Consider the following 23,583-nt stretch of genomic DNA (forward strand, 5'->3'; position numbering starts at 1 on the left):
CGAATCCATTTTGTATTTTTTGCGTTTTTTTCCGCAAAGGTTTAATAAATACGCATCGGACTCAGTGTGCAAGGTTTCTGTGCGTGACGAATTTTAAGGCTGACGAACACGAAAAAACGCATACGAAAATTTCGGACTCAGTGTGCAATGGCCTTAAGTCTGATTTATAGCTTGAGTTGGCGAAATTGAAATAGAGTAGTAAATGAAGTTAATATCACCCAGGCAGCTGACAAACTGTGAGCTATAGGCATCAAACACAAACCACAAATATCTCTCCCATCTCTCCCCATCTCTCAGGTTTCCGTAACCTACATGTGGATGATCAGATGACAGTCATACAACACACTTGGATGGGAGTGATGGTCTTTGCTCTGGGTTGGAGATCCTACAAGAACGCCAATGCGCGGATGCTGTATTTCGCTCCAGACCTGGTTTTCAATGAGTCAGTCTTATTCTCTTTCATATCCGCCCTGCCCTTATTTGCCTGTTTTCTTTTGTGTCTGGCACCCATCTGTGTTTTGTATTGTTGCCTCCTCTCTCTCTCTCTCTCTCTCTCTCTCTCACTCTTTTTCATTCCATTTCCTTCTGTCCATTTGTTCGTCTTGTAAATGTACTAATCTATCTTTCCTCGAACTCATTTTTCTTTCATTTCTCCTTAGCGGCCCTCTCTCTGCCTTATTCCATCTCTTTATCTTCCTCTCTCTCTCTCTCTCTGTCGAGCAGGTACATATCTTGTACTTCATGCACACAATAACAGTCTCGTCGTGGAGACTTACAAGATTCATTTATAATTTACTGCTGGCTTATTATGGCGTGGAGGATCTTTGTCACAAACACAATCCCGGGAGAGATTGGATTTTTTGGGGAGCACACATGCTCTCAATGGCCTTTTTCACCAATATTTGAAATAGAAGACTTCCTTACTAAATGCATCTTGGCCATATCCGATACCAGTACTGCCGACGGGAATTGCGCTTTAGGCATGAAATATATTTCATTTAGTAGGAGATTTAGGAGTCATTAGATGACTGACCGCATTATTCAGTAATACTGTATGGTAATTAGCGGATGGGAAGTTCTTTCAATCTGAAATTGCCAGATGTTTCTTTGTTTGCTTCTTTCTCTCTCTGTGTCTGTCTATTAATCTGCCCTTGTCTGTCAGTCGTAGGATGCATATCTCCAGCATGTACGAGCACTGTGTTCAGATGAAGCACCTCTCGCAGGAGTTTGTGCTGCTACAGGTCACACAGGAAGAGTTCCTCTGCATGAAGGCCCTCCTCCTCTTCAGCATCAGTGAGTCTGTTTCTGTATGTTCACACACAGATTTTTCTGCCAGAGTACTCATAGATATTAACAACTAATGACATTATATATGCTAGGTAAACTTTAAAAAGATGAAATGAGCCAAGTCTGACAAGTAGCCAGTTGTAAACACATAAAATGTCTTTAATCAGCATCTTGAAATAGTGGCCTTGACCTGACCCACCTCAGAGAGCTTCTAGACCAGGGGTATTCAAGTAAAGTTCCAAAAGGTCCAGTCTCTATATTTCCTTGTCCGGACAATACTTTTTTTGAATAGTAAATACTTTGTAAAAGATAGGGGTGTGACGGTTAGTATATAACCGTGAGACCGACGGTTATAGTTGAACACCGTCATTAGAACTCTATAACCGCCAAAACCGTGTTATTAAAATATTTTTTACAAACATTTTTTATCATAGAGAATGTTTAAATACTAATTAAAAACAATTGTTAACAGTCTGTGTTATTAATGGTCTACGTCGTTTCCAACTGTATTTGATTCTTTGCCAAGTACCCCCTGACCGACCGCCAATCATTTGAGATAGAAATAAAAGCTATGATATAGTGATGTGCCATCATTATGAGATTTATTAAACAAATGAAAAACATTTGCAATAATAAACATTAGCAATGAACATTTGCAATGGGGAGACATGGTTTTTACCACTTAATGAAGTTTTGTTTTGTAAATCGTCAGACATGATTTTTACCACTTCATTAAGTTTCGCTTTGTAGAAAGCCTTTCTTTAAAGCGAATTTCGTTTTGTACAAATTGTATATTAATTTTAATAAATGTTTCATCAACCAATTGCATGTATTTAATAAATAAAAAGCATCGTCCATAGACCGCAAAACAATCAGCGGATGGCGGGCGGGTGCGGCTTTGAAATCTGGTCAAAAAACGTTGGTGCGGATGATGAGTTTTGTGATGCGGTTGCGGATGAACTAATACCCCATCCGTGTATCTCTATCGATAACAACATTGAACACTACATAAATATTAATTTTATTCAAACTAAGTTGTCCTATAACAGACGAGCTATTATAACGGCGGATTTGCCAGGCGCACACCAGGAGCGGTTCACAGCCGAGGAGACCGACGTTCTCGTCAGGGCCGTAAAAGACAGAGAAGTGACATTGGGGAAGGAGAAACCCACCCAAATTAGCTTCGGTTAAACAGGCGTATAATAATTTGGGTAAATGTGTAAGCTAGATTATGCCTATTTTTCTTCATGGACACAACAATGATTTCCCTCGTGTGTTAATATTTTTCCTTGTAATAATGTATGGTTTTCTAAAAATGAGAACTGCTGTGTCTGTGTGTAGATGAGATAAGCAAAGTGTATGCGCATTGTGCACATGTTACATTATGGCCAAGCATGCGCTCTTAAAATAGCATATGAATAGAATTTGGAATTTGCACATGGTGAAGGCATTTCTTCACCCTAGACCGGGTTATATTCCTAAGGTCCCCACTAATGTGGCTAGATCAATTGTGCATGAATGAATGATGAATGAATTTTGGCATAATCTCCTGAATTGATACTTGATAATTACAGTAAAAAATATTTTCATTAACTAATTTTAAACACCAAAACCACAAAATGTAACTGGGTCTCAAATTTTGTGCTCAATCCTGTTATTGTATGATTTTCTCCCATTACAAAATATATACAGTATATATACATATATGTGTGATAACTGTTTGAATTTTTTAGAACTGTTCATTTTTTATTATTATTGTTTATTTATTTTTAGGGCCCAAGCCCCTGGCGAAGGCCCTATTGTTTCCGTAAGGATTTTTTTTTTTTTTTTTTTACCTTTCTGCCACTTTTGGGGCCCTTAACATGCTCTTGAAATTTTGCACACACGTCAGAACCTGCGGCCATCAGGGCCGGACTGAAGCTGGTACCCGGGCGTGGCAGGGGGGCTCGACAGCGGCCCCTGGAATGGTGTCCGAAAACTTGGTGCATATATCAAACACGCTTGCATGTAATAATATGAAACTCAGTACACATATAGATCTCATCGGGCCGAACAACTTTTGTGCTCTAAGTTTTACACCAGCCCAACAGGAAGTCGGTTATTATACGTTGTTTGGAAAACGCATACAATGGAATGTGAAATACTCCTCCTAGGGAATTCATCCGATCGCCGCCAAACTCGGTGTGAATGAAGTCAAGACATTGAGGATGAATTCTTGCGAACGGATTTTTGATATCTTGAACGGTTTGGCCGTGGCGAGGAAATTAATTTATGGCGAATAATGGGACACAGGAAGTGTGTTATAACTTCTGCATACATTAACTGATCTTGATGAAACTTCAGCAGTGTGTTCGTTGTAAGAGGCCGATCACATGGATGTGACTATTATGAGTCAAAGTTATAGCGCCACCAACTGGCAGCAGGAAGTTTGTCACTTTCAAAATGCTTTGAAATCACTCTCTTATTTTTACCCGATTTGCTTCAAACTTTATGTGTATAATGTAGACACACGGCAGATGTAGACCTGTGAAAGGATTATTGATATCTTATTGATATCTTAGATCAGGGGTGGGCAAACTACGGCCCGCGGGCCACATACGCGGCCGTTAGGCTGTTTAATCCGGCCTGCCGAGTATTTAAAAAATTGTCTTAAGATCGCATTAATTTTGCCTTTTTTCTTGCGATACTTTGCGTTATATATATTGCGTTGCATATATTTGACAATCGGAATATCAGATATTGCATGCCATAGCTAACAAATGTAAAAAAATAAAAAAATCACATAAAAGCAGATCATCATTCATTCAGCGCTGTTGTGGCTGCGGTGTGTCACGTAACAAGCAATGACGCGTCACCATGGAAACCAAACAGACAGCGACTTAAGCTCATAGACTTGTTGCACGTTAATGTTTTTTCCTTTTTTGGAAATTCACAGAGAAAAAAATGTTTGGTAACTGCTTGCACACCTTAGCTTTTCCTTTGATTTGTCTGCTATTTAGTTTCTTTGCTCCTCTGGATTTGTGGATGTGTCCTGCCTGATTCCGTTTACCGACCTTTATCGCCCGGCTTTCGACTACGCTCCCCTGTCTGCCATGTACAGAACCCGTTTTTTTGTTCATTAAATGTTCTGATCTGCCTTTGCTTTTTATGTTTTATTTTATTATTCTTAAAATACATTTGTATATTCGTTTATTTCGTTTTTTTTCCCACAAATGTGTGACTTTTGGAAGTGCAAATTGCCATGCAGTTTTAATAAAGTTGAATTAACGTAACCTGTCATTTTTACTCTTCTAAGTGTACACTTGCAGGTGTTTTGTTTCTAATTTACTGTTAGGTCCATTCAATAATAATGAGGATAAACAATATTTAAAACGTATAGGCTATAATTATCTAACATCTGACTAATTAAAAATTAACATCAAGACATAACATGCTAAATGGGGGATATATAGCATAAAAAAATGTATTGTCAGAATATCGTCTCTCAGTTGTTGAATTTTGCGCAGACATTGCCACAACGTAAATGTCTGTTTACTCAGCCCGATCTCATGAAAGTGCGAATACCACAAATTGTATTTCTAGTGCTTATGATACGCAGGTTTCGCGTGCATATGATACGCACTTTATGGCGTGTAATAGGCACGCACTCCGCACCCCTAATCCTAACCAAGGGGTTTACAGTGCATAGCATATGCACGCAAAAACATTTTTGGCATATAAATGGCACGAGAAATAAAATTTGTGGTATAGATACGCACTTTCATGAGATCGTGCTTCATAATCTGCTACTGGGCCGGCCCTCTGTCAAATTTTAAAACCCAGTGTGGCCCTTGAGCCAAAAAGTTTGCCCACCCCTGTCTTAGATACTGTTGCCATGGCAACGCATCAAACTTTAATATTATTTTTTGATGCTTTTGAGACTCTTAGCATGCTTGAAATTGGATGAAACTCGACAGACACATCACATTTATTAGCCAGTAGACATGTGCAAAGTTTCAGAAACGGGCGTGGCAGGGGGGGCTCAACAGCGCCCCCTTGAACGGGGTCTGAAAACTTGGTCCATAGATCAAACACGCTTGCATGAATTAATATGAAACTCGGTACACATATTGATCTCATCGGGCCGAACAACTTTCCTTTGGTCAAGTTTTACGCCAGTTCAACAGGAAGTCGGCTATTATGGGTTGTTTGGAAAACGCTTGCTGTGGAATTTAATGTCCTCCTCCTAGAGAATTCAGCCGATCCCCACCAAACTCGTTGTGCATGAAGTCAAGACACTGAGGATGCTAAATTGTGGATGGATTTTTGATATCTCGAACGGTTTGGCCAAGGCGAGGAAACGAATTTATGGCGAGAAAAGAGAAACAGGAAGTTGTATAACTTCTGCATACATTAACTGATCTTGATGAAACTTCAGCAGTGTGTTTGTGGTAAGAGGCCGATCAGATGGATGTAACTATTGTGAGTCAAAGTTATAGCGCCACCAACTGGCAGCAGGAAGTGTATCACTTTCAAAATGCTTTTGACAAAAGTGGGGGGGTTAGTTTTACCTACAGTTTAAAAAATCAATTCGTATATTGGTCTCATCGAGCCGGACAACTTTCTAATTTACAGTCATTATCTCCGAGCAACAGGAAGTCAGATATTTTGGTTTGAATGTGGATTTCTTTGCAAAATCAGCCTCTGAATTTTTACCCACCCCTCTTAAATGGTTTATTTTATTCACACCAAACTTTTTCAACACGATGAAAATACATTAAAGATGCTAAATTGTGAACGGATAATAAATATCTCAAACGGTTTTGCTATGGTGAGGGATTAAATAATGTAAAAAAATGAAAAACTAAAAGCCTCATATCTTCTAGAAATGTAATTATACATCATTTATTTCTATATAAAATTATACAAATATCAGAACTATACCCATTTTATTCTTTTTTTCAATTTAATAATTGTTTAAGTTTAAAAACAGCCAGAATGTTTTTTTAGTCCAAAAAATAAATAAATCATGTCATTCATAGTGCTATACTGCCCTCTTGTGTTCAAAATCAGGTAGGCCTATTGTATCTATATAAAAATATACTAGGTATGTGACGGTGAGAGTATTTTACCACCGGTTAATCAACGTTAATCAATGTTGTGGAATATTTTGAGTGTATCATAAAATCAGAATAAGGTAAGACAAGTAATGTTTTCTGTCTTATATACATATATATATATATATATATATATATATATATATATACACATACATATATATATATATATATATATATATATATATATATATATATATATATATATATATATATATATATATACACACATATATACATATATATACTGTATATAAATATATATATATATATATATATATATATATATATATATAAATATAGCTGCGAGCAGCGATTACGGGCCCAAGCCGGCGGCACCGCCACCCCGGTGCCTTTAGGTAACTAAAGGCACCGGGGTTGCGGTGCCACCGGCTTGGGCCCGTAATCGCTGCTTGCAGCTATATATTTTTTTTTTTTGCCTTTTTGCCACTTTTGGGGCCCTTAACATGCTCAAAAACTCTTGAAATTTTGCACACACGTCAGAACCTGCGGCCATCAGGGCCGGGCTGAAGTTGGTACCGGGGCGTGGCAGGGGGGCTCGACAGCGCCCCCTGGAATGGGGTCCGAAAACTTGGTCCATAAATCAAACACGCTTGCATGTAATAATATGAAACTCAGTACACATATAGATCTCATCGGGCCGAACAACTTTTGTGCTCTAAGTTTTACAAAAGCCCAACAGGAAGTCAGTTATTATACATTGTTTGGAAAACGCATACAATGGAATGTGAAATACTCCTCCTAGGGATTTCATCCGATCGCCACCAAACTCGGTGTGAATAAAGTCAAGACAATGAGGATGAATTCTTGCGAACGGATTTTTGATATCTCGAACGGTTTGGCCGTGGCGAGGAAACGAATTTATGGCGAATAATGGGACACAGGAAGTGTGTTATAACTTCTGCATACATTAACTGATCTTGATGAAACTTCCGCAGTGTGTTCGTTGTAAGAGGCCAATCACATGGATGTGACTATTGTGAGTCAAAGTTATAGCGCCACCAACTGGCTGCAGGAAGTTTGTCACTTTCAAAATGCTTTGAAATCACTCTCTTATTTTTACCCGATTTGCTTCAAACTTTGTGTGTATAATGTAGACACACAGCAAATTTAGACCTGTGAAAGGATAATTGATATCTTAGATACTGTTGCCATGGCAACGCATCAAACATTAATATTCTTTTTTGATGCTTTTGAGACTCTTAGCATGCTTGAAATTGGATGAAACTCGACAGACACATCACATTTATTAGCTAGTAGACATGTGCAAAGTTTCAGAAACGGGCGTGGTGAAGGGCTCAGTAGCGCCACCTTTAGTCAAAAATCATGGGGGCTTAGTTTTTCCTAGAATCAAAAAAATCGGTATGTATATTGTTCTCATCGAGCCGGACAACTTTCTAATTTACACTTATTAGCTCCGACCAACAGGAAGTCAGATATTTTGTTTTGAATGTGATTTTTTTGGAGAATTCTCTCTCTCTCTCTCTCTCTGTATCTGTGTCTCTATGTGTGTGGGGGGGGGGGGGGGGTGTGGGGGATTTGTCTGTTCGGAGAAATTTGCTTTTATAATTGTTTTTCAAGGTTTCAGGGGCTTTTGGGGCCCTTAACGTGCTCGAAAACTCTTGAAACTTGGCACACATGTCAGAACCTGCGGCCATCAGGGCTGGGCTGAAGCTGGTACCCGGGCGTGGCAGGGGGGCTCAACAGCGCCCCCTTGGACACGGACTGAAAACTTGGTCCATATATCAAACACGCTTGCATGAATTAATATGAAACTCGGTACACATATAGATCTCATCGGGCCGAACAACTTCCGCACTCTAAGTTATTAGCTCCGCCCAACAGGAAGTCGGCTATTATGGGTTGTTTGAAAAACGCATTCTGTGGAATTTGATGTACTCATCCTAGAGAATTCATCCAATCGCCTCCAAACTCGGTCAGCATGAAGTCAAGACATTGAGGATGCTAAATTGCTGACGGATTTTTGATATCTCGAACGGTTTGGCCGTGGCGAGGAAACGAATTTATGGCGAGAAAAGAGAAACACGAAGTAATATAACTTCTGCATACGTTAACTGATCTTGATGAAACTTCAGCAGTGTGTTCGTGCTTCAGCAGGCCGATCAGATGGATGTAACTATTGTGAGTCAAAGTTATAGCGCCACCAACTGGCAAGCAGGAAGTGTGTCACTTTCAAAATGCTTTTGACCGCACTGACATGGATAATGGTGCAGAGCGAGCGTTTTCAATGAATTCCTATGGAAGTAGGAATGAACTAAAAAACGTTCGCTCTTCTCTGCCCGTTCCTCGCCGTGGACACACAACACATATATATATATATATATATATATATATATATATATTTTGTTACATATATATAATGTGTATATATATATATATATATATATATATATATATATATATAAATAAATATAGCTGCGAGCAGCGATGGAGGGCCCAAGCCGGTGGCACCGCCACCCCGGTGGCTTTAGTGTAACTAAAGGCACCAGGATGGCGGTGCCACCGGCTTGGGCCCGCAATCGCTGCTCGCAGCTATATTTTATTTTTGTTATACTAGAAAATATTGATCACAGAAATCTGTCTTTTAAACTGTTTCCCCCCCTACATTTTGGTTATAAGGTCACAAAAATTTCAAACCTCATAGAAAATTAATAGAAAATGAAACAGCCTATATAATATTTAGTTTTACCTTAAGGTTAAGTACCTCCTTTCACTGACCATTGTCAAAAAAGAAAAAAGTTAAATTTTTTAGTTTAGTCCCCATTTTATACCATTTGTAGTTTATTTATAATTTATATTACGCTGTGAAATGCAAGATGCAATAAGTAAACACAAAACTGGTGTATTTCAATGAAAACATTTGTTTGCAAGTTCAGGTGAAAGTATTTATTTCTATTTCTGCAGTTCCAGTGGAGGGGCTGAAGAGTCAGAAGTATTTTGATGAGCTGCGTCTGACATATATAAACGAGCTTGATCGTTTAATCAACTATGGCAGGAAGACCAACTGTGCCATGCGCTTCCAACAGCTGACCCGACTGATGGACTCACTGCAACCAGTAAGTAACACGCATACACGCAATCACATACACATAGATAAAAATACACACAAACACATACAGAGACACCATACATAACATTCATTAGTGTGTTACATGCATTACTGGCCCCATGATGCAGTTCCGTTCAAATGTTTGGGGTCAGTAATATTAATTAATAGCTTTAATTGATCAAAAGTGACAGTAAAGCCTTTTACATAGTTACAAAACAGTTATATTTTAAATAAATGCTTTCATGGTTCCCACAAAAATATAAAGTAGCACAACGATTTTCACCATTGATAGGATAAGAAAGGATAAGAAATGGATAAGAAATGTTTCATGAGCACCAAATCAGCATATTAGAATGATTTCTGAACGATAATGTGACACTGAAAACTGGAGTAATGATGCTGAAAATTCAGCTTTGCCATCACAGGAATACATTACATTTTAAAATATTATTGAAATAGTTACTTTTACTTGTAATACTATTATATAATTATTTGCACTGTATTAAATAAGTCATTATTTGATCAAATAAAGCTTTGGTGAGCATAAGAGACTTCTTTTTAAAACAAAAAAATCTTGCCAACCCCAAACCTTTGAACGGTAGTGTATATATATTTTTCATACAAATAAGACAATTACAGGCGGAATCACTAAAAAGTTGCACTACTTTTGCATAAATGCATTTTATTTGTTAACAATCTGTAATCCAGTTATCCAGTGCTCTGCACTGTATTTAAATTAAGTTTTTTCATAAATTTAGAATACATTTTATTACGGAATTTTTGGTGAATCGTGATTTGTTCTTAAAATCGTTCATGCGCACTTTTCGAGCACAAATTTGTGCATACGCATGCTTAGTGAATGAGACCCATTGTTTCTAGCGCAAACACACCATTCTATGTAAATTAGGCTCATTATTGATTAGGGGTGGGAATCTTGTGGTACCTCACAATTCGATTCAAATCGATTCTTGAGGTCACGATTCGATTAAAATTCGATTCTCGAATTTGAATCAGATTTCGATTCGATATGTGCATAGATTTGATTGTAGTTTACTGTTTTGTGTTACTTTTCTTATTTTACTGCAGTAGACAGTTTAATATATCTAGAAGAAAAATAATCCTACTGAATTAAATGTGAATCTTGAAATTTATTTAGTTTTTCTTCCCATTTTAGTCAACTCAATACAACAAATGCCCTTTAAGCTGACTGCAATTATTACACACAGTCTTCTGTAATAAAGCAAGGCAGGCAATTTTATTTTATTTTTGATATTAAAAATAGGAACAAAGAAGCAAATTATAAACAATAGGACAAATACAACAGAAAAATATACAAATAAATAAACTTTAAGTTTTTCAGGCACAGTAGCATAGGTTTATTTAACATGTAGAAATACTACAGAAATTGAATAATCAAATGTAAAAATAAAACACTGTATGAATTAAATATAAATTGATTCATATTAAAGATTAAAAAAAATCCTACTGTCCACAGTCAACACAATGTGCATTTTGACATAATTGTGTGTGTAGCTGTGAAAGAGAACTGATTTCGAGATTGCATGCATGTGAGAGGCTGCATCGAGTCCTTGTTCACGGCTTATTGTGATTAACGTCAATAACTGTAAGTAACTTTAAATAGTACTGCGAAATTAAAGAAGTGTGTAACACTTCAGAAAATCGATTTTTGAAATTTGTGAATCGATGCAAATTGGTAGGAGATAGAATCGCGATTCAAGAGCCGGTTAGGGTGAATGCTGGACAATCTCGCTGTATAGTATGTCCGAATGTACTGAAGTAGTCTGCTGCATTGTCCAAAACAGAACAGAATCGAGCAGAGATGAGTTTATTAATTTTTTGGCCATGTGTGTGCGCTGCTAACGGATTCACATTATTCCTTCAGTAATTCTGGTTCTAAAACAACACAAGTAACACACGGAAATTACAGTACTATTGTCAGGCACAATACATTCTTGCTGAATTCTTCCTGTAATATTAATATATTGCCATTTTGCTTATTTTGCATATATATATATATGGTGTGCGTCCACGGCGAGGAACGGACAGAGAAGAGCGAACGTTTTTTAGTTCATTCCTACTTCCATAGGAATTCATTGAAAACGCTTGCTCTGCACCATGATCCATGTCAGTGCGGTCAAAAGCATTTTGAAAGTGACACACTTCCTGCTGCCAGTTGGTGGCGCTATAACTTTGACTCACAATAGTTACATCCATCTCTCTCTCTCTCTCTCTTTCTCTCCCTCACCCAGATTGTTCAGAAGTTGCACCAGTTCACCTTTGACCTCTTTGTCCAAGCCCGGTCCCTGCCCACAAAGGTCAGCTTTCCCGAAATGATTGCAGAAATAATCTCGGTCCAGGTGCCAAAGATCCTCGCCGGCCTGTCTAAACCAATACTGTTTCACAAATGACATGACTACGCCCCTGAACCACCGATCCATACCAACCCCACCCAGGCCATATGAGCCAGTCTGTTCGGCCTGATCCAGTTTGATCCAGCCTTAACCAGCCTGCGATGCTTTTAATCTGGACTCGAATAGAGCGATGAGACTGAATAATACAGATTTTTTTATTTCTAACCTCCCTGCATCCCTCCCTTTCTATATCAGTCTCGTCTCCCTCGCTTTGAAAAATGGCCCTGAAAAGTAGCGGGACCATTACATCATTACAGTTGTCTATCTTCTCCTCAGAGATCATTTGAGCTCATTTTCTCAAACTGACAGCCCGGTTTTGTTCTTTCTTTCGACCAGCAGTTATCCTTCAAGAGTTACAGCGTGTTGTCCGGTGGATATGTTGGAAAAAATATCACTGAAGTTTCACCTTAGCCCTTAATCAAAAAAAAAAAAAGACATTACATAGATCCCTATCAGAGTGTGACCTGCCTTGACTCTCTATGCATCGTGGGATAAAAAGGTTTCATTTATTGTCTGTGAATTGATAGATCAGGACAAATAGAAGCTACATGCATCGAGAAATACATCCGAACGTGGCGAAAACCAAGACAAATCTCTTCGCTTATGACTTTTTATCTTGTTAGTTAGAACAACACACTGCTAAATACAGTGCTGTAGTATTAAAACATTATGTACAGCAGAGTTTCCACCCTGCTTTATTAGTTTATTGATTGTAAAACAAGGGCTTCATTCATTTCTAATGAAATGTCGAGGCTCTTTATAAAAGCTTTTTAAAAGGCATTATTCATTCGGAATGTTCAGATTCTGTGACTTTTTCGTTCAATTGAAAATCTGTTACAGTTGGGTTTGAAAATTGCCACTGAAAGGCTGAAAGGACAGCCCGATGAAAAACATCTCAGTCATCGTGAGTTGCCTCCTCTAGACAGCAGACTTTTGTTAAGACGAGGCTCAGTAGCCTTTTTTACAACCTGGATTTTTAAGTTCAGGTTTTAGGGTATAATGTTGACAGTTCGTATATAGAACAAAAATACAACAAAGCTTGGGTCAGTATAGAAGATCTTCAGAAGTATATACATATAAATCTATGCATGGTGTCTTCATATCCATCATGAAAAAACAACAAACAAATAATTGCATGCTAAAGCCCTAGATATAAAAAAATAATAAAAAAAATAAAAATTTAAAAAAAATAATCTGCATTTCCAGTAAGCTAAATGGATATTGTTAGGAAACAGGACTGTTTTCCCATAAGGCTCTTATGAAGTCTCTCTCTCTCTTTCTTTCTCTCTCTCTCTCTTCACTGTCCTTAATGGAAGAATTGGCAAGGTAATCTTCTTGTATATATTATGTAAAAGTTAAGCGTGGTTCTTTTCAACCTTTCTATGTGCTAATGTATGGATGTAGTCAATAGTTTAACAGTTTCCTCTCTTTCCTTTATAGTAAGTGCCACTAAGGGATTTGTATTTCTCCACGCTAGCAATAAGTAATCACATGCTTAACACGCTCTTTTAACAAGCACATTTAGAATACAAAAACAAGCTTCAAATGATACACAGCTTTAAAAAACAAACAAAACAAAGCAAAAAAGAGCTATGTGTATGTGACAACACTGGACAGTACTGTTATTTTATCTGGAACTCGTACCAAACACCATGATCACCATCAACTGCCGCAAATCAACGGCAAGAGGTGCTAAAGCTTTCCTATTTATTCACGACGGTGTTAAATGAGACAAAAGAAAAAAACAAACAAACAAGGGACATGTATTTTACTCCGCTTTCGCTTCAATTAAAGCATTCTCTATTTATCTGTCAGAAAGTAACATCTTTACTCGTATTTTCTAGATGTCTTTTTCCTCTGCACGCTCTTTGTTTCTAAATGATTGAATAATGCCTGCAGCGCTATGTATGTAGATTACTCTTTAAAGAGCCCAGAAATCGCGATGCTGTGTTGTCTTTGTCAGACCTGGGGTGACCTGGGGTGTGCTTTCAGCAGAGCAGAGAGTTTTCCGCCGAGTTAAAACGACGAGATGTGGTTTAGCTGCTCGAGCTCTTGTCGCTGCAGAGCATGTTGACGCTTTAAATGTGCCAGGCAGAGAATAGGCTGTCAGAGACAGCTCTTCTGCGCTGACAGCACCGAGCACCGCGCAATTACACGCAGGTGTTTACCTATTTAGACGGCCCAAAAGCACTCATTAGAATTTGCAGAACTCCAAACTGCACTTTTACCCTGCCAAAAAAGAGCTCATGACTTCCACCACAAACACGCAGCACTTTAGGACGGAGCCGAAGCCAAAGTCTGATCACAAAAGTCGTTCATTAGCCGGCTGAACTTTGGAGGCGGACACTTGCATGTAAAGACTCGACTTTGTGAGAGACGCTCTCTGTCTTACAAATGTTTACAATGGAACGTTTCTAATGTCATTTAGCGACACTCAAATGTAACACCCCGCATGTGTGAACCAACTTGTGCTTGGATGGTCCATACGCTGATTTGTGACTTTCTTAAGACATCTCTCAAGAGCTATAATGTAGAACTTTGTGTGTATTGGATTTACCGTTACTGACAGCCAATAGCAAAAGCATATGTTTATATGCACTCTTGTAAATCTGACAATTATTGAATTTGGCCTGTGTTAATGACAAAAGGTTTGCTTGAATCCTACCAATGTTTCCTCTCTCACGTGAACAACAGAACCAAGTGTCTTAATAACAGTCTGCATGTCACCAGGACGCTTCCTGTGGTTATAAATTGGCCTGTCAGTACACAAGGGAGGAAAAATGCTATATAACGATTTCTCAATGATAGAATATAATTTTCTAATGTGTATTACTGCAAAGTATCTTGAAATGAAGAGGTACGTTAAACTGAAACAAGAGCACCACACTGGTTTACAGACACTAAATGTGCTAATGAAACCATGAAATAGCTGTATCTATTTATGTCCTGTTTCAGCTTTGTAAACCATATAAGAACTCCCATATGTGTAACGATGACTTGTTTTTTGTTGTTTTTTAACTCTCTTCGCTGGCTGATATGAGCAATTACACAACTAATCATTAGCGAATGCTTTTTTTTTTACAGCTTTTTTCTCTTGTGTGAATAATTCCTGTCTTTTCCTGGTGGTATGGGATATTTTTTCGCATTTCCATATGCAGACTGAGGAGCTGGGTAGTTCGGCTTTATATGACTAGAATAGGAAATTCTGGCTTCTTAAACGATGTTTGTTACTTAAATCTTTGTAACTTTATAGTCTTTTTTTACAGCCGTTGTGTGTACGTGTGAGTGGGTGTGAGTCTGTGCATGCACGCTTTTTGCAGGTAATTTAGTACTGTTATGTAGTGTTGTATTGACAGTTGTTAACTGATGATTTCTTTTTTCAGTTTGCAAACTGATTTCCACTCGTATGGAAAATCGCTTATCAGACACGCTCTGATTCCTGTTGTGTAGAGCCTGTGTAAATCGGGTTTGTTTGTGTTTTACCTCTTTCAATTCAATAAAAACATTTGGAACTCTTGAAAGTCCTTCTTTGCAACTTTTTTTGTGAAACACACCCTGAGTTGGATGGACATAAACAATGTCATGCAAAAGCAACTGGGCACAAGATACATTTTTGTGGTGGGAGCTTGTCTGGTGCACAGCTGTTTTAATTTAACTGGATTCCAAAGGTCCGTTCTCCTTCCAATCATTTATTGATTATTATCATGAGGTCATTTCATTTTATAGAATTATTTCTACTCTGGATTGACTCACGTACAGCTTACTTTCATAAGAATAAAACAGTTTATCTCTTTTTTTAATAAAGTATCATTTTCTTGCAGCAGTACATTTAAAATGAAAAAACAAACAGGGTTTAGTGACTGTTACGAAGAATTAGAGAGAGCTTGACGAACAGCAAGAAAATGTTTACAAAAACTACATAAAATATCAACTGGAAATTTGGAGCTTTATAATAATAATAATAATAATGATACATAGGAATGCACCAAACCCACCTAAAGTGACCTTAAAATTTCAACCTTATTGTAACTGAAGTACCAAAAACATACTGACATATACATTTACATTTTCACATTTACAATTGTGTGAAAGTGAGAATGAGACTTAAAATCTTTAGATTTCACACAGAAGATTCCCACTGACCAAAAGAAACCGATAAATGTTCATCTTTCGGTCAAAGTTTGAGACTTGAAAGTGAGGTTAAGCTGAATACCGAGACTGATCTCTATACCATTAAAGTTGACTGATCATTTTAAAAAAAGGGGACGAGAGGGAGAGAAAAACATATTAAAGCATCCTTTGCTCTGTGAACTAGTCAAAGTAACGAAAGTTCCTCAATCCCTTTTGGTTTGCTGTAGGAACACCACAAGAATTTCATAACGGATAAAAGGAGAAGCAGTTTTCAATTACAGTAACTACTCTGCTTGTCAGAAACATTTAAAACCAGCACTGCAGGTGATTCATCCTTTTCCAGTTACTAATTACTGAGTAATAACTGTTGATTAATAGAAGCATGTTCAGCTTCTAAGTAATTAAATACTGATTAGTGTTGATTCGGAATAGTACCACCTTCTACCACTCATAAAGTGAAGTCTGTAGTGTGTCTGTAGAGTGAGACTGTAAATCCGTAAGTCTTATCGGTTTCAATAAAGTAGGTCAGAGAGAAGGGGAGATGTTGAGAGACACAGTGAGCAAGAGAACAGGAGGGAGTTCTCCCTATTGTGAGCAGGAAGGTCAAAGTGTTTATAAAAAGAAAAAAAAATATTCATTGCTTTCTTTTTGTTCTCTGATCCGAGCAAGATTCAAAGACTTCATTTTACAACAAAGTAAGCAAGTGCAAGAAATTGGCGGCAAAGCACAAAAAAATAGTACCCTGCCCAATTCACTCACACACACACACATACACACACACACACACACAAACTGGGGTCAAGGGGCGTTCCTTCATGCTCTGTCAGTAACATTAATAATTTATGTATTAAAATCACATCCAGACTCCAGGCCTGTGCCGTACATGGACACATACAGTCTCTTGACCGCTGACGTGCGTTAATTGGTCCACAAGACATCTATCCACAAGTTGTACACAAGTTGACTGGAAGGAAGTTCTTATTTAGTGTTCTGCAAAGATAAACAAGTGACAGAAATGAGCACAAAAACTATAGGTTACTTTAATAATAAAAATAAGACAGTAGAACATGCCGTACCTCATCTCTAGAAGCTGCAGTTGAGGCATTCGGAGAGGAGCTGCAGGACAAAATACAGTGCGTTATTATAAATTTCATTATTTTCAGTAACTTCAATGGATAGTTCACCCAAAAAAAGAAAATTCAGTCATTATTTACTCACTCATGTTGTTCCAAACCCGTTAGCTGTTTTTTTTTTTTTTTTTTGTGGGGGGGAGGGGTTCGTGGAAACTGACAAAATTTAAATGATTTCTTACTCTGTTTTCCCTACAATGGCAGTACAAAGGGATGAGGCTAACAAGATCCAAAAAGGTCCTGAAACCACCATCAAAGTTTTCCAGAGTTCTCAAGTCAAAATCTGACGCATAAGTGTTGTTTATTATGCTCAAATAGCATTAAAAAACGTAAATTTGAGGCTTGACCAGCCTATGAGCTAATGAGTCCTAAGTGTGTGTCTCAGGACACTGACTGTTTCTAGTCAAGTCACCTTTATTTACATAGCACTTTATACAATACAGATAGTTTCAAAGCAGCTTTACAGTGAATACAGGAAAATGATTCACTGATGCAAAAAGAGTTCATTTCAGCAGTATAGCAGCTCTAAAAGAAAATAGTGTCATTGTTCAGCTGAAGGTAGTTCAGTGCGGATTCAGTTCCGTCATAAAGATCATCAGTTGTTAAATTAGCACATCTATAAAGCAGTTCTGCAGAAAAGAATTCTGGTCATCGTCCAGCTCAGTTGAGTTCTCATCCAATAGTGTCAGTGCAGTCAAATCAATAACATTGTTGAATATTAAGTGTCCCCAACTAAGCAAGCCAGAAGTGACAGTGGCGAGGAACCCAAACTCCATCAGGTGACAGAATGAGCTTCTAGTGATGCGATGACTTTACCAGTTGACGATTGGCTCTTTATTTAGAAGGCGGGGGTTGTATCTTTCTGAAGGCTCTGACATATTGCACGTTGCACTTTATCCAAATCATATTAATATGAGTACCATCTTGGTATATCTAAAGTGTTTCATGCAATAGAAATGACTGAAGACCGGAGCTTTCAAGCATCTAAAATCACAAAAGCACCATATAAAAGTGCCATTAAACTGGTCCAATTTATGACCAGGGACTGTTAAGCTCCAAAAGTAAAAAAAAAAAAAATGCACGTAAAAAAATGGCCCATACGGTTCATGCAATATGAACCGTATGCATATACTTGTTTGGTCATTTTTGGAACTTGACAGCCTATGATCCCTGTGAACTGTCATAGCATGGAAGATACAAAATCTCCTTTTGTATTTTAATGAAATTCACAGCATACAAAATTGGAATGGCATGAGGGTGAATAAATGGAGACAAATTTTTCATTTTTGGCTGCATTACTCCTTTAAAATATCATTGTCACTCGGCTATCATCAGTAGGCTACATTAGATTTTATGCACATGAAATATTGGCACCTGCGTAGCGAGCGCTGTGCACAGGCTTGTGAAATGAATGGGGTGTGGTGCTTCATTACAGACGTTCATTTTAGTTCACTTTGATGCTTTGCATTTGGTCAAACCTTTTCTCTTAGTATCCTCTGAGAGTTCCCTTTGGGATCTGTTCTAGCATTGTGAAAGTCCTTGAACTTTAAACTACACAAGTGTGTGCGCTGGCTTGGAGCGCAGCCATGAGCAGTGAAAAGAATCCTCCTAATCTCAAAAAGCCACCCAAACTTTCCAAACTGCTCATTTCATACTTCATAATTCAAAAAACAAAAGGAAATCCTGCACACTATCAATACTTGCAATAAGTATCAAAAAATATTTATTAGTAACGTTTCGTTCTCATGACCTTCATCAGGCATATACTTCATACATACTTCATAATTTAGTAAAAGATCAGCCCATACTGATTTTAGATTACAAACACCCACATATTTTCCACACAAAACCTGATATCTGAGCAGCAGCTCACTTCCAACTGCAAAACTACTAAGTAACTTCTCTGCACTTTCCTGTGGTGTCTAAGAAAGTCCTAGACACAGGAGCCTTATCTGAATCCTGTGCTTAAAGGGATAGTTCATCCAAAAATGGAACATAAACTGAGAAATGTGAAGAATGTCATTCTTTTTCATGCAATAGAAATGACTGAAGACTGGAGCTTTCAAGCATCTAAAATCGCAAAAGCACCATATAAAAGTGCCATTAAACTGGTCCAATTTATGACCAGGGACTGTTAAGCTCCAAAAGTTAAAAAATGCACATAAAAAAATGGTCCATACGGTTCATGCACCATATTTCAAATGAAGTATTATTACTGATTATCTCCAGCAAGCTGGAACACTGAGTCACTGAATTGAACTTGATTCACAGAACTGGAATCAGTCTAGTTTGTCAATAAACCATTTACATAAATGATTCATTTAAATGTATGCCTTTGGCAGATGCTTTTATCCAAGATGACTGAAAATGATTAAAAAGTTGATGCATTCCTGGGGTATCAAACCCAAGACCTTGCTGTTGCAAACACCATGCTCTATTGTTTGAGCTACAGGAATACTCATCTGGATCAGATCACTGATTCGCGGAAAAGATGCAACTCAAAAGAATGATTTGTTCATGAACCAGACATTGGTTAGAGGAGAGCTAGAATAGACTTTTCCTCGCACAAAACTATTGTATGACGAAGAAGACTTGGAATACACAGTAGCGCACGAGTCGTGGACCAATTTTATGACAATTTTATGTTTTGTTTTTTTTTGCTTTTATTTATTGCAATTGCATGGAAAAAAAATGAGCAAAACGTTCTTCAAAATGTATCATGTTAAGATCAACAGAAGAAAGAAAGACCTTGAAAACAACATAAGGAATGAATAAATGAATTTTTATCCTCGGATTAACTATTCCTTTAAGCCAGAGAGTTCAAATCAGGCTACTATGTCTGTAGGTGCAAATGTGAGTGTGTGTATTTTATGAGCGTGTGCAAGTTACCCTTTTTCCGGCAGCTGCTGAAAACAATGAAAGGCTCACACACACACACACACACACACTCGTGAGCCAGCCCAGCACATGCACACGCATGCATGCCCTCACATTAACGCACACGTACCTCCCCATCTGCCTGGAAGCATTCTCAAAAAATCTGGTTTTGGAGGCGACACTATGAAAGGGAGAAAGAAGAATATATCAATTAATCACTGATGATGAACGGAGATTTCTACTGAGATCATTCTAAATCATTAAGACAAGTTTCAATAGAACTATTTTGTCCATATATTTCACATTATGTTCATATTATTGTTTGTGTTTGCATGCTATGAAGAATATCCCAAACATGCTTGAACAAATTAGTCTCCTCTGAGGCTGAAGTTGGAATCTTGAATGCCAAATATGAAAATCTGGTCGTGTTTAGTTCTGAGTCACTCTTCGTACTTAATCTCACAAACATGTACTGCCATTCGCATTGAATCTCGGTGTGTGCGTGCATGTAGGCTATATTTGCATTTGTTACGAAAATATGGCACACCTGAAAGACAGAACACACACACACATACAGCATTCATCTGTGCAGGTTTATTTCTTAGTCATGTTTTTATTTTATTTTGTCAAGTCAAATTCTACTCTATTTTGCTCAAATTTTAGTCTATTTACAATTTTTGTTGACAATGTTTTGATAACAAAAATGAACACCAAACTTTTACAAAATTGTTAACACTATTTGAAAAATTGATTTCTAAACATTTATTTATTTATATACTGTGTATCAAACAAATAAACAAAATACCACGTGAAAATCTGAGCTCTTAGTATGAATATGAGTTTCTGAGTGAAAGTGATAACTTTGAAGAGCTGATGCCGAAGTAAGAAGACGACGAGGCAGATAATCGAGAATAAAGGCCGATGTAGATACACGGAGCACCAAAGCACCGCAAATTATCTTCTTATTGAATAAGATGTGAAATTCTTGCCTTGGTGAGTTGTTTTTTTTATATTGACTTGACATTTTACAAGAAAACTGTTGAAGACTCAGCGGCAAATCAGTAATGTGATATTAGCGTTCATATAGGCTGCTTATGCATAGTGTGTGAGCTAGTGCTAATTTGCACGTTGGGCTAAAGCAAATCACATGTGAAGATTCAAACGAGTCAATGAAGAGTGACAATGTCGTGTATAAGTGTTGTGTATAAGATATTGAGTTGATATGTTGTTTGAAGTGTATACATGATATTTGTAGATGAAAGTGTTTGAATGGAAGATTAATTATTGTTCTGCCTTGTGTTTTGCAAGGCTGTTTTTTTTTTTTTCTTTGTGTGTTTCTTCTGAGAAATTGTGATCACCATCCTGGACACGTGAGACGCATATGAGCGTATGTAAAAGGCGAGCCACCCACGGAGACAATTTGATTGTTGAACTTTGATCTTGAATTCATCGAAACTGGTATGAGAAATATTTTCCTTTTTGGACAAACAGGACTGAGACTTTGTTTTTGCATATTTTTCTTCGAGCTTTGAACGGAGAGACATTGATTCTGAACTGAACGATTCTAAAGAGTCAACAAATCTTTTCAGTCAGAGTCATTTGATTTTGAACTGACATTAACTGAATCAATTCAGTGAATCTTGAATATTTGATTCATTTGGCTGAAAAGACTGTTACATTTTGAAGGGAAAGAGTGATATGAATTATTGAGTTGTAATATTTTGTTTTGAAAACATTGTTTATTGTTTCTTTCAATTTTATTGGGTTATAAACCAGCTGAGTCTGTTGAGTTTTCCAATAAGTTTTATTTTATTATTTCATTTTCGTACAAAGTATATGACAATTGTTCTCAATTGAGTTGATTTGTTTGAGTTGATGAGTCCAACTTCCTGAAATTTCAAAAAGAGAGTTGATTATAAGCATTGTCATACATTGTATGTTGTTAAATGACAGTATTGAGATTTACATACTCCAGACAAATTGCAATTAAGAAATGCTTCAATGAATGCAAGATTCCAACCAGTAAACGAAATTCTTGGTTTTCACCTACCTGCTGTGTTGCTTCCCTCTCTCCAGTAGCCGCTCCTTGCCTTCTGATCGGTTGGCCCATATCGAACCATATTGAACCCTATACAAGTGTGACACATCAGACCTGACACGTGTTACACGCTACATTTGCATCAGCTGTTCAGCCTTGCAGCGCGGGTATATAACGAGCAGCAGGTGCGATTGCATTTCAGTTTTTTGCTGAGGAGCCAAGCCTGATAAGCTGGCCACCCCGGCGGGCAGCAGCAGATGTGGCGACGGGACATACGTCTCCGTTCCCTCCCTCAGGGAACGAGGGTTACCATATGTAATTGAGACGTTCCCTTATCGGTCGGTCACTTCAACATACGTCGTGACCGACTGATAGGAATCCCTACCAAAGCGCCACAGCTGCTGCACCCCATCCAGCGCCCTGTGTAAGCCTCTACTCCTTCTTGCCTGGAAGGATGATAGGAGAGGGCTTAAACAGAGTGTATCTGACACTGTTGTTCCGTGATAACCCATACAGTGAAATTATTGGATAACTCTGGGAAAGCGTGCCCTTTCTATGGAGGGAAGGGACACTGCGGAAGCCACAATCTTTGAAGGAGTTATGTGGTAAGATACAGAATGTGAAGAATACACATATGGGATCCCCGTAGGGTCACACATATGGGACCCAGCCTAAACCTGGTTCTGGCCTGGCATCGCACACTCCGCCATGTCCGGGCCGAGGTTGTTGGAGGACTCACATGTTTTTCACTCTGGAGAATATGGAGCACAGTAGGGTGCAGCAAGCCGACAGAGCCGGGCCTCTCAGTGCTTCTACCCATTTAGGGTGAGAACACAGGAGGAGACCGGCTCTACACGTAGGCTATAGTATCTAGCGAACGTGTTAGGTGTCGCCCAGCCCGCAGCTCTACAGATATCTGTTAGCGAGGAGCCACGTGCCAGTGCCCAGGAGGATGCAACGCCTCTCGTGGAGTGAGCATGCAACCTGAGCGGGCAAGGCACGCTTTGAGCTTGGTAAGTCAAGGCGGTGGCATCCACTATCTAGTGGGCCATCCTCTGCTTGGAGACAGCCTTTCCCTTCTGCTTCCCTTTCTCCTTTCCCTTCTGGGGGGGGCGGCCTGCGACTGGCTCCATGGCGCCGTTTAGGTGGAGGCTGCTGCTGCGGCACGGGAGCGAGGGCAGACACAGGAGGCCACCCCCGGCGACGAGCAGACTGAGGGGCCGCAGGCGGTGGGGTGGAGGCAGCAGCTGACCGCCGCGGCAGGATGTGTTTGATGGCCTCAGTCTGCTTTTGTACAGCCGAGAAGTTCTGCGTCACCGAAGAGGCTGGTCTGGGACACGGGGGAGTTAAGGAACCGGAGCTTGTCGGTCTCCCTCATGTCAGCCAGACACAGCCAGAGATGGCGTTCCTGGACCACAAGTGTGGACATCGCACGACCCACTGACCGCACGGTGACCTTCGTCGCACGAAGCGCGAGGTCCGTTGCGGCACGAAGTTCCTG

At 38.6% G+C, this 23,583-nt stretch overlaps 2 protein-coding genes across 3 annotated transcripts in view; one reads left to right on the top strand and one right to left on the bottom strand.

Moving 5' to 3' along the window:
* Positions 1–15,427, top strand: part of ar (androgen receptor) — a 125,233-nt gene extending 109,806 nt beyond the window's left edge. The window contains exons 5-8 of the mRNA XM_084114364.1: positions 298–442; positions 1,163–1,293; positions 9,330–9,481; positions 11,745–15,427. Of these exons, the coding sequence (XP_083970490.1) occupies positions 298–442; positions 1,163–1,293; positions 9,330–9,481; positions 11,745–11,903 (587 nt within the window). The 3' untranslated portion in view covers positions 11,904–15,427. The remainder of the gene's footprint in view (positions 1–297; positions 443–1,162; positions 1,294–9,329; positions 9,482–11,744) is intronic.
* Positions 15,428–15,575: 148 nt separating this feature from the next.
* Positions 15,576–23,583, bottom strand: part of ophn1 (oligophrenin 1) — a 40,321-nt gene continuing 32,313 nt past the window's right edge. The window contains exons 22-24 of one of the 2 annotated variants that reach the window (XM_084114366.1): positions 20,175–20,225; positions 17,114–17,153; positions 15,576–17,027 (exon numbers count right to left, since the gene is read on the bottom strand). In XM_084114366.1, coding sequence (XP_083970492.1) covers positions 17,016–17,027; positions 17,114–17,153; positions 20,175–20,225 — 103 coding nt within the window. In that variant the 3' untranslated portion in view covers positions 15,576–17,015. Of the gene's footprint in view, positions 17,028–17,113; positions 17,154–20,174; positions 20,226–21,829; positions 21,934–22,094; positions 22,173–23,583 lie in introns of those variants that run through there. The other variant, XR_014606207.1, reaches the window with a different exon arrangement.

The sequence above is a fragment of the Abramis brama genome, assembly GCF_963993115.1.
Source record: "Abramis brama genome assembly, chromosome: 5".
Lineage (NCBI taxonomy): Eukaryota > Metazoa > Chordata > Actinopteri > Cypriniformes > Leuciscidae > Abramis > Abramis brama.